Source organism: Etheostoma cragini, chromosome 24 (assembly GCF_013103735.1).
Source record: "Etheostoma cragini isolate CJK2018 chromosome 24, CSU_Ecrag_1.0, whole genome shotgun sequence".
In the NCBI taxonomy this organism is placed as follows: Eukaryota; Metazoa; Chordata; class Actinopteri; order Perciformes; family Percidae; genus Etheostoma; species Etheostoma cragini.
Window position 1 is genome coordinate 3,013,818 of NC_048430.1, and position 12,005 is coordinate 3,025,822.

The 12,005-nt window shown below is 39.9% G+C and overlaps 2 protein-coding genes across 3 annotated transcripts in view; one reads left to right on the top strand and one right to left on the bottom strand.

Moving 5' to 3' along the window:
• hpxb (hemopexin b) overlaps positions 1–3,525 on the top strand; it is a 3,964-nt gene extending 439 nt beyond the window's left edge. The window contains exons 2-9 of one of the 2 annotated variants that reach the window (XM_034864500.1): positions 1,001–1,085; positions 1,225–1,382; positions 1,477–1,630; positions 1,892–2,104; positions 2,219–2,311; positions 2,605–2,735; positions 2,836–2,983; positions 3,135–3,525. In XM_034864500.1, the coding sequence (XP_034720391.1) occupies positions 1,332–1,382; positions 1,477–1,630; positions 1,892–2,104; positions 2,219–2,311; positions 2,605–2,735; positions 2,836–2,983; positions 3,135–3,361 (1,017 nt within the window). In that variant the 5' untranslated portion in view covers positions 1,001–1,085; positions 1,225–1,331 and the 3' untranslated portion in view covers positions 3,362–3,525. Of the gene's footprint in view, positions 1–976; positions 1,086–1,224; positions 1,383–1,476; positions 1,631–1,891; positions 2,105–2,218; positions 2,312–2,604; positions 2,736–2,835; positions 2,984–3,134 lie in introns of those variants that run through there. The other variant, XM_034864499.1, reaches the window with a different exon arrangement.
• Positions 3,526–10,023: 6,498 nt separating this feature from the next.
• Positions 10,024–12,005, bottom strand: part of LOC117939687 (gap junction alpha-3 protein-like) — a 7,337-nt gene continuing 5,355 nt past the window's right edge. Inside the window, exon 6 of the mRNA XM_034865177.1 lies at positions 10,024–12,003. Within this exon, the coding sequence (XP_034721068.1) occupies positions 11,718–12,003 (286 nt within the window). The 3' untranslated portion in view covers positions 10,024–11,717. The remainder of the gene's footprint in view (positions 12,004–12,005) is intronic.

Genomic DNA, 12,005 nt, shown 5'->3' on the forward strand with positions numbered 1-12,005 from the left:
AAACATAATTTACAGATTCCAAGGTAGACCTTCATTGTGTTAGTTAGATTAGAAAGTAATTCATGCACCAGGACTATTCAAATATTCAATATTATTTGTTCAACTAGGAAGTTTTTTCCGAAGAAAATAAACTTTTTTTTAGATCATGAGGCGTATCTGAAACATTTACAGACTCTAACATTAAAACATTAAAATCATAACTTTGATTTTTCACTTGTTTGAAGATGGTTTCACGGGTTTAATAATACATGCACGACGCAAAAAGGTAATGTATAACCGGACACGGACCGTGAAGACATGTCGGACCCGAACGTGACACAGACCCGACCAGACACGATTTAACAGCTGATTGCTATGACGTTAGCGTTCATTTGGAAGGAGGCCTAGTGAGTTGTCAAAGCAACACGTTGCGTCTTACCTCATAGCTTACGTCACTTCTCGCTGTGCCTGGCCATCCTCATTACGAAGAAATGGGCAAATCCATTCAGGTTCTCTGTTATTCCTCTCTTGCTGATTGAAACAGCATGGTTAATCCACTCCTCAGTTCACTGTGAAAGACCACGTGCTGTCGCGTGGACGTATCATGACAAACCCTTTAGCACACTAAAGATACTTGGAATAGAATAACGTGTTGCTAGAGCTGCTAATTGCTAATTTGCTCTCTGACCCTTCACCTCAAGAGCACGTCGCTCGCGCACGTTGTTCACCTTGTGGCCACAAGTGCACTTTGAACATACACGCGCACGCATGCACGCACACACACACACATGCACGCACACACACACACACAAACACACACACACACATCTGCCATGATAAGCCTGTCTAATCTTACATAATGTTAAACAGACCCGGTTCTAGGGTTCAGGTAGACCCGTGCAGACCTCCACTGGTTTGTCCATTATATGTCTGGTAAACAAGTCTGATGATTCCCATTTTCTGTATTTCCTTTATTTTAGTTGCGCTATTGATAACAACAGTTGTTATCTCCATGTTGTTAGATGCTGATCTTCCAGACCGGTGTGCAGGTATTGAGTTCGATGCCATTACTCCAGACGAGAAAGGAAACATTTTATACTTCAAAGGTGTGAAATGTTTTTTTTTAATAATGATCACTGGATTCTATTTTCTAATGGGATTATTTGAGTTTATTTCATACATTTTCCCAAACGGATAAGCCTATATGTTTTTGGCAGTGTAACAAAACAGATGTTTTCCCTTCAGGTAGCCACTTGTGGAGGGGTTTCCATGGTCCAGCTCAGCCCTCCAATGAGTATTTCAAGGAGCTTGATGACATCCATAACATCGGACATGTCGATGCTGCCTTCCGCATGCACAACACAGGGAACCCAGACGATCACGATCACATCTATTTCTTCCTGGTATGATCCACAGATTTCAGTTTCATTTGTAATGTGAGTCTGTTAAAAACCGATTCAGACCTACTTACACTTTGTTCTGATGTAATCTCTCCAGGATAACAAAGTGTTCAACTATTACAACCATACCCTGGCGGACGGGTATCCAAAAGAGATCCAGGAGGACTTCCCTGGGGTCCCCACTCATCTGGATGCTGCTGTGGAGTGTCCCATAGGAGAATGCATAACTGACTCAGTTCTGTTCTTCAAGGGTATGTTGTTATATGTTATATGTTGTATGTTGTGTCCATGTTTTTTATGTTAGTCAGATGTTCAGTTCTTTTCTGAATTTCACTACTGCAGCATGCTCAACAGGTAGCAAATATAGACGGATTTGTAAGAATTTAACCACATTAATCCCTGTTGCAGGTTATGAGGTGTCAAACTATTTGGGATATAACTAGGCTATCGTAAAAAAAAAGAGCACATGGTGTTGCTAATTGGTAACTCAAACTAATAATTTACCCTCACAGGAAATGATGTGCACGTTTATGATATTACCACAAAGACAGTGAAGACCAAGACGTGGTCCCACCTGCCCGTCTGCACCTCTGCTACACGCTGGCTGGAACACTACTACTGTTTCCATGGACACAACTTCACCAGGTTTAACCCGGTATCTGGAGAGGTGAGCAGTGGCTACCCCAAGGACGCCCGCAGGTACTTCATGACATGCCCCAACTTTGGTGAGTCCATCCAGAAAAGAACAGTCCAGTTTGGTTCAAATTATTTTGCACAAGAAATTGAAACGGTTCTAAAGTGTTTTTGGTAATTGTGTAATCTTCTGTATTTGACGGCAGGTCACGGAGGTGATTATAAAATCCGGAAATGCAGTGAGGCTAAAATAGATGCCATCACCAGTGATGATGCAGGCAAAAGTTATATCTTTGCAGGTAAAGTAAAAAACTAACAAACATGTTAAAGGAACACAAGTCATATTTTTTCTTTGGCAAAGCTAACTGTTTCTTGCTGCTTCCAGTCTTTATGCTAAGCTAAGATAATCAGCTGCTGGCTATAACATATCTTTAATGCACATATATGAGAGTGTTACTGATCTTCTCTTCTGACTTTTGGGACAAATGTGAAAAAGTGTATCTCCAAATATGTCAAAATATTCCTATTCCTTTGCTAATTGTTTTGCGCTTGCTGTAAAACTTTCACTAAGACTTCAGTTCAATCTGCTCAGGCCCCATCTACATGCGTCTGGACACCCATCGTGACGGACTTCACGCCTTTCCAATCACCAGGGCGTGGAAGGAGGTGACCAACGGAGTGGATGCTGTTTTTTACTACACTAACAAGATCTACTTGATTAAGGTAGACCTTGAAGTAACCAGTAACAAATCTTGAAAAAACGCAACCCATTTGTCTATCTGTGTCGAAGTTAAATACCTCTTCTTCTGCCAAACACCTGTAGGGTGATCAGGTTTACATCTATAACACAGCTGCTCACTACACCCTGATTGAAGGCTACCCTAAAACCCTGAAGGAAGAGCTAGGCATTGAAGGACATGTGGACGCTGCTTTTGTCTGTCCCAATGAACATACAGTCCATGTTATCCAAGGTAAGATGTTATCCAAGTGCTTTTTTTCTCAATTTTTAAAAATATGGCTAGGCAGAAAAAGTTTGATATAAATAAAAAATAGGGCTAGTATAAGCTTTGTGTTTGCCCCTAAGTGATTAACAAACATCTTATCACACGTTTTTTCCAACAGGAGAGAAAATGCGTGCTGTTGACCTTACCGCCACACCGAGGGCCGTGACCCAGGTTCTGCCCATGTCCTTGATCGGAATCGATGCAGCTCTGTGCAGTGCAGAAGGAATTAAAGTGTTTAAGGGCTCGCAGTATTACAACTATGAAAGCCCCAGGACACTGGCTTTGAGCCGAATCGCCCCTGTGCCCCAAAATATTACCAAAGCAATGATAGGATGTGAGGAATAGGAGTCAGTGGTGACAGAATGCTTCCCAGTCAACTGCTTATTAGGGCATTGAACTCTTCATTCCCCTCGTCCACACCAAAGAAAAAAAGTAATATCTATCACTATCTTTACAAGCAGACTGGAAGAATGGAATCAAAATCCCTTTTTAAATGGAGAATAAAGAAATACACATGTAAGATTTTCTTTAAATCATCCTCCCATGCATGAGTTTGAGTTGTTTGATGAATAAAATGTTGAGTGTAAGTCAGTCTGTCAATTTCAGTGATTATTATTTCAACAATTTATGATGTCTTTATTTTAAAAAGGAATGTATTATTGGTTTGATATTTTCAAATTGCAGATGTGAAACTGAGACGGAACAATTAGGAGAAACAAAATCCCAAAAAAACGTTTTAAGTGATGACAGAGTTGGGCCACTAGAGGACCTACTGTACAAATGTTTCACCAGAGTCACGAGCTGGTTAGATTCACTCTGAACCTGAATCAGCTTCAGTAACAGTTAACATGAATCAGGTTCAGTAACAGTTAACATGAATCAGCTTCAGTAACAGTTAACATGAATCAGGTTCAGTAACAGTTAACATGAATCAGGTTCAGTAACAGTTAACAGGAATCAGGTTCAGTAACAGTTAACATGAATCAGCTTCAGTAACAGTTAACATGAATCAGGTTCAGTAACAGTTAACATGAATCAGGTTCAGTAACAGTAAGCCTGAATCAGGTTCAGTAACAGTTAACAGGAATCAGGTTCAGTAACAGTTAACAGGAATCAGGTTCAGTAACAGTAAGCCTGAATCAGGTTCAGTAACAGTTAACAGGAATCGGCTTTAGTAACAGAGTCTTGACTCAGACATAGACTCAATGTCGTGGGGCAGTTAAAGGTTAGAGATGGAAGCTTGTGACGGGTGGTCGTTGCCTCAATCCCCAGACCAACAGTGAAAGTGAAAGACCAGTTCTTGTCCCGCCCTCATTACCACCACTTAGATGCCCCTGAGCAACCTCCAACCGCTCCAGTGGAGCTGCTCTGTGGCAGCAGATCACACTGGTTGTACTGGGCAGTTTCCAGGTATGAATGTGGAACTGTGTGAATGTGATCAGGGCGTTCCTGCAAAAGAGGGGCTGCCCCTCCGTGAACCTGCCCTAAATAAATAAAGGTTAAATAAATATAAAAAATAAAAACCTTTCTTACACAAGCCAATTGTGACTTTTTACCTAAATATTTCCAGGTTGCAAAACTATCTGTATATCTGCACTCTAATGGGACACTTCTCCTGATATTACACTTAAAGGTCACTTATGTAGTCTGAATGCCTATTTTGTAAGTGTACATTTAAAGAGACAGCCTTATGTCCAGCCACAATGTTTGGCAGCTGTTCCCCTGTTATATCTATCAATTTATTTCTAGCAATGAGTTGCGGGTGTGGTAAAATGGCTGCAGGCAGGTGCGGAGCTCTAGGAATCTACATCAATGGTCTCAATTTAGAGAAATTGCTTGTGGCCAAAACTTTATGTTGTTGCAATAAGGCTGATCAGAAACCCATCTTAGCACAGACATGCTTTCTTCAGCTATCAAGGTTGATCTGATAGCAGTAGTGCTGCGTAAAACAAAACAGGCTTCATAGTCCAGCAGACTGATGGGAACACTTGTCCAGCTGAGCCACCACAGAATCCCAGATACATTTGCTCCCAATCAAAACCAAACATTTCTTGACGTTTCCACCAAGAAAATAAAGATTAAATTAAACATGATCATGTTCTTAATAAATATTATTATTATTGCAACTTTCAATTTCATTCATTTATTATTTTGAACCAAGCAAACATTCAGCAATAAGGCTAATATTCTCTGCATTTTTGTCCTTTAACTTAATATTCTGTGAAAAAAAAGACACAATTTAATTCTAATTTCTATATAAGTTTAGGTCAATTTTCGGAACATTCTCTGCAACATCAACGTCAAGCTTTTCATTTCAACCATTCACAGGTCAAAATGTTTAAGGCCATGATGTCTAAAGATTTTGGTTATTTGATTTAGGAGTCCTATTTTGTTTTTATTCTGTTATTATTTCAATGTACAGTATTTACACAAACGGTCCATGCTCATGTTGGACCATTTGGACATGTTTGCAGCAGCCAGTAAGAGTCCAGAGGTCGGAGCGGCATTAGCAGGCATTCAAGGCCTTTTCACTCCCTGGAGAGGTTTTTGTTCAGCCAAAATCCCTGGGACTTTCAGCAAGCATAAAGGAAGTGCTAGCCTCAGCACAGCTTAATGGGCAAGGCCATGAGGACACACACACACACACGCACATAGGACACCACCGCACATACACACAAAAGCAAAGCAGACAGTAAAGTGTTTTCATAGTACATACACACAGCTGCTAGCTATCAGTATTGTTGATAAGTGGAGCTGCTTTAAAATGCATTGTATTTAACATGCATTCTTTTATTGATTTCTTTTAATTTGCTAACAAATTGACATTAGCCTAAGGTAGGTATTAGAAAAAAAATAAGATGTCCAAAATGAAAAGGATTTATCCTCTGCAGAGCATGAATCCGGTCAATAAGTTCAATTCCTAAGGGCTAATTAAAATGTGATATTTCTCATGGACAAGTGTGAATTTTGGCTGGACAGAGGAACTACAGGAAAGGGCACAGGGTCACCAAAAACAGTCCTTCTCTGGGGACCATGACAATCTACAGAAGTCCAGTCAATTATTTGCAGTATATTGATTTAAGATGGAACTACTGTTGAATGAACAGACCTCTTACTGTTCGTACTTATGCTATACTATAAATACACTATTAAATATGTAACCCAAGGAATCGTGAGCCAGGACATGCATGGCTGCCTCGGAGGAAAACAGGTGATGTAACGAGACACAATTTCCACATAGAGAGGAGGTTTCGAATCGATGGATTGGTCAAACAAACACAGAACTTTTACCAAGGAGACCACTGTTTGTATCCCGTGTGAAAGCAAAAATCAACATTGACTCATTTTAACCTTTTGTTGCCTAGCTTATGTACTAATGTAATGTACTAAGGCCACGTACATACTATAAGTTAGATAACAAATGTATTCATTTGAACCCAAACCACAATCTTTTCCTAAACCTGCATTGCACCACCTGCTTAAGTTCTGCACTGTCGGGGCTCGTGTTAATGGCCATTCGTAGAATAAGGTATTACAAAGTGTGCAAAACATTTCGTAAGATATCACACATCGACATTGCATGATGACGTTGACACTTCATTTGTCATTTTTTAAAATGTTGGATCCTTGATTTCAGAAAAAAAATAAAAATAAATAACGAGAGAATCCAAAAAGAAAACACAAACCATGACAGAAAACAGGTATGGTACAAAAAGTTTATTCAGTAACAGTTCTGTAAACATCTGAGGTAAATGAACATTTACATCAACATGTTCTTTAACAAAAGGTTCAGACGCAAGGCACTTCTCTTCAAAGACAGTCGTTTTACAACGGGAGTAATAGCAGGGGTGGGTCTTCATTTCTAACACGCGGGAGTCTGTGTCCCTGCATAGGGGCGCCATGAAAATCCCATCACACAACCTCTGTTTTCCATCGCAGGATTTTAATTCAAGGCACATCCATGGTGTAAAAGTTGGAATAGCCAAATGTCTCTCAATTAATATTTCAGGACAAAAAAGAACAATCACTTTAGATTAATGTCTTGTTCATTCCAAGTCTAATGTCATAGTGTTATTTCCATAAATAAACAAAAACATGTTAATATCCCTCCTCCAAGGACACACTTTTTCTCTTCTATTTATAATATCTTCACAACCTCATAACAGGGGTCAATAACTATCTAAATGTGCAAATCTGTATCTACATATCCAAAGTACTATGAACAGCTTGGAACAACACAGTAATGAAAAACATTTCAGCAATGGAAATGAGTCAAATACACCTCGTTCTCTTTTAGAGAACAAGGTAAACATGATATATTTTTAAGTTCCCAGATTGATGAAAGGCTTGGTAAACTGATCTAGTGGTTGGAATCATGATTTCAACGTTTAGCGGTGAGGTTCCCAAGCAGAGCTTTATAGAAATTCCACCACAGTGTTGTGATATCTTTGGCACAAATATCTTTGGTTTGTTAAATATCTTTGGTTTAATCTTATACATCACAGCTAATAACTTCTTTTCTAAAAAATAGATTATGTTCTTCAGCTGCCATAGTGTGCTGAAGTTGTTGATTGGCACCTAAGTTTGATCAGAGAAACATGTCTAAACATTAGACAGTCAGCGAACAGCTTAGATTCAGTTCAGATTGCTTCATCCTTTCTTTAGAACATTTGTTGTACTAAAAATGTACCAACATTTCAATTTAAGTGCTTTTTTTTTACTGTATCCTGCCTCTCATTTGTCACCTGTGGTTTATAAAAGTGAAATGGTTGCATTCATGGCAAGTTAGATATATTACATTTTCAAATTAAAAGTTCTAAAAATGCCCTTTGACACGCTACCAATCTCTGTGCCAAAAGCCCTGTAATCACAAACTTTATGTTCATACTCAAATGAAAGCGTAGCGTCAGAGCACAACTGAGATGAGGACCACACAGTGATCAAATGTGACAGACATCTTTCCCAGCAGACACTTTGTCAACACAGGAAAGCACAGGGAGAACCAATAACGATGAATACATGTTTTCCACTGAGAAAAGCCTTCAGTGCCGTTCTTTGGTCTTGTTCTGATATAACTGATGCTATTACAGCAGCTATGCTAAGCTCTTTAAGAGCATCCACTGTTGTTTAGAACAAACAGCCACCTCTCAATGTTGTCAGGTAAGCTAAACCAGTAGCTCCTCACAGGACGCTGATTGGCCCAAGCCACACACAAACGCATTAGTTGAAGCCTGACAAGATTCATTTTTCTGCAAAGCAACCCTATAAAAGGACAACGGACAGGGTGTGTAGAGCTGCCGGAGCGCATCAGAAAGTTGTCATATTAACATTTAAGGTGTTGTGATTGATTCACGACGTCAACTGCAAATGCACTGAGTAACATAGAGCAAAACTTATAGAATTGCCGCTATATAACAACATCGGGTCCAAATCACAGGCGGGATGGTTGAAATGAATAACTCAAACTCACACTGTATGGGGGGAGAGGCTGAGGACAGAGAGGGAGGAGCTTCAGGAGGAGCGCTGTATTGTTAAATAATGCAATGTCATTTGCCTTTTCCAGAAAAAAGCCTACTGCAACTTTATTCATATTTGCCGCCTGGACCTGTTAATTGCTTAATTAATTCAAAAAGCATAACTATGTAACTTTTAGCCTGTTTTCTAAAACATTGAGGAGACACTTAGCTTTGCTAAGCACAAAGACTGGGAAAAATCCACCAAACTATTCCCTTAACAATAAAAAAATAATTGAAAACGTTGAGGATACCTTAACTTAGTTAATAATGTGCAGTACACATACAATATGCAATCAACAATAGCAATTTAGAAGTTAGCGTCAAGTCTGAGCTTAATCTACCTAGGCCATGGCGGTTATACCCAAATGATTTAAAGGTGCTCTAAGCGATGTCACACGTGTTTTAGGCTACAACATTTGTTGTCACATACAGCAAACATCTCCTCACTATCTGCTAGCTGCCTGTCCCCAGAACACACTGTAAAAAACATCTCTTCACTATCCGCTAGCTGATTGTCCCCAGAACACACTGTAAAAAACATCTCTTCACTATCCGCTAGCTGATTGTCCCCAGAACACACTGTAAAAAACGCGGTCTCCGTAGACAGCCCAGGGTCTACAAACGCCAACAAAAACAAACTGGGCCCACCGGCACCACGAAGCATACACACACAGTGTTCCAGCCAATAACCGACAACAAGGATTTGTGGGTGGGGGGGAGAGTAGTGTGTGGAAGCACAGCAGGGGGGGGGGGATGTGGAAGAGGGAGGGGCAAGCTAGTCTTGTTTTGTTTGTAAAGACGTTACTTTAACATCACTTAGAACACCATTAACTAATTATTGAGTTCATACACATGTTCCAAGTTGCCATGAATGCAGATGAGCGGTATTTCCAGTATAGTGATTTATTTGTACGATATGTGACCATTTCAGAGTCAAACATTAATGGAGGCACTCTAAGACATGACTCATGCAGCATGAGGAGAATGAACCCGGGAGAAAGTCGCGGGTTAGTTACCTGATGGTACAACATTTAACCAGACAAGACTACAAAAACAATGAAGACTGTGAAATGTGGTGGGAAGCCTCTGAAAAAGTGAGTAAGTGGACCTTGAGTTAAGATTATTTTATCTACAAACTACAAAAACAACATTTTGTTTATATCGAAATGTAAACATATTAAATCAGACTTTTCTTTTACTTTTGGTTATTTTGGTTATGTGTTCAAATGCTACTTCAGGCACATGTGATATAATCTAGCACTTTTTTAGTAGTATAGTAGTACTATTTCAAGTATAATCAACTAGTATTCTGCTCAGAGAGAAACACAAAGATAAACAAACCCAAAACGTGGTTCGACCCAAACCACTCTCCTTTGTTGACTTGCTAATAATGTGCATTTTTATTCCTGAATGAAAACATTAATAGTTTGATTTGATAAATTAAAGCTGTTGGGAAGTAAATTTATATCAGCCATTTTCTGTATTTATTTATTTTTTTGGCAGGAATTAATGAGAAGAACAGGAAAAATGAACATTCCTTTGTGGGATGCCTGTTAAGAACTGACAGAGAAATAAAAGTTAGCACGTTTTCTTTTTTTTTGATCATATTGCTTCCTTTTTGTTCAAAAATCTAAAAGCTACTGTGTAATCTACAGCTATTCTAGAAAATAACTTAGAGTCCGCCTACACAGAACAGCTAGGGGGAACTCAACAGTTCTGTAACACACTGCAAACACAAGCATCAGAAAGAAGGGGTACTGATTGTTATGCCCTGTTCAAGCTGCAGAGCTTAAAATTGCTTTAAATGTTGTATAAACCCTTGATTGTGTACTATTTTAAATTCCCTAAAGTCTTCTAACATTGGATTTTTTTTGCATAAAGTGACCTGTGGAACCAATGTCAGAAAACACTAAAGCACTTTTGATTTTCTAGGTAAAAGTCGTTATAAATTGCAGCTTGACCAGAAACTTCTTTTTTTTTTAAATGTAGGTAGTTCTGTATAACATCCTGTGGTGCCTCTCAATACTATTCATCATGATGTATTTACATATTTATATACTTTATATAGATTACCCTGATGTAACTGCAGAGATGTCATTTTGTAAACACGGAAACACACACACACACACACACACACACACACACACACACACGAACACACAGAGCCTGTGAAGCCCAAGGACTATGTCTCAGGGTGGGACTGCTTTATCGCTCTTTTCCCTCTCTGTCCTGACGTCAGTGCATCCCTCTCTTCATTGAAACTACAGGCTGGGTGAGCGCCGCGAACACAGACAGACAGATACTACACACTTGACTGTTCAGCTCCATCATCACGTCACAAGAGAAATAAAAATAAAGAAACAAAAGTGCAAACCTTTCCTCTTATGTCTCCCAGCAAAGAAATGAAAGATAGATGAAATAAAAGAATATGGTATTACTGCCTCTACGCTCCCAAACTCATTAGTTAGTCGAATCATAATAATCATCATCATCATTATAACCTTTCCATATTTGTGTCTGTGGTGGCTATATGTGTGTGTAAGTATGTGTATGTCAGTGTTTGTGATTCCCATTACATGGGCCTTTATACCTCCCCTGTCCAACCTCTCCAAAGAAAGGTGAGAGTAAAGCCAGAACAGTAAGTGGCAGCCATGTTGGCTCTCTTGAACCAGGCAGCTAATCATTAAAAAACAACAAACGTAAATACTGTAATCTACTCTTTGGCAGCCATGTTTGAGATTTTACGCTGATTGTGTTGTTTGAAAGAATAATTACATTTTAGAAAATATGGGAATTCACGATTTCACCGGGAGTTGGGTAAGAAGATTGATACCACTCTCATGACGGTAACTATGGAGCTGGAGTCGACTCCAATGTGACTCCAGGTGTGTTGCTAGGCAAAGCCCCTATGAGCTGATGTCTTTCAAGTTGTGAAGCTCATGCCTGGCCAAACTCCCAACCTATCTCTACTTCTAGTTCATAATTCTGAGATTAAAATAAGCAACCACCTCCAGCTGTGTTTTGCACATCTTCCATGCAAGCATGTCTTTTGCTGGAGGGCAAGCTTGTGTGTGGTTTTATGCTGGTGTGCATTTGTGAAAAAATTGGCCATGAAGGTTTTCTGTGTACACAGCATGGATGCATGATTGTGTAAATGTGTGAGTGTGTGTGTATGTGTGTTTTAGCTACACTGCCAGGTCATCAGGGCGAGCTCGGACGCCGCTGCTCTTGCTGGCCCGACTTGGCTTCCGGATGTCTCTCGCAACAGCAGCAGGAGGCTGATGCATCTCCGCCTGGGTAACCACGGTGAAGTCGTCATGTGGGACCATACAAGGTGATGTGTTTTCCTCATCCACCGCCTCCTCCGCAGGTGCGAGGGTAGAGAGAGGGGTATGACGAGGAAGTGTAGGAAATGTGGAGTGTTGCTCCCCTTGAGGAAGCGGTGGGATGGTCTCCTCATGAGGAGAGGAAGA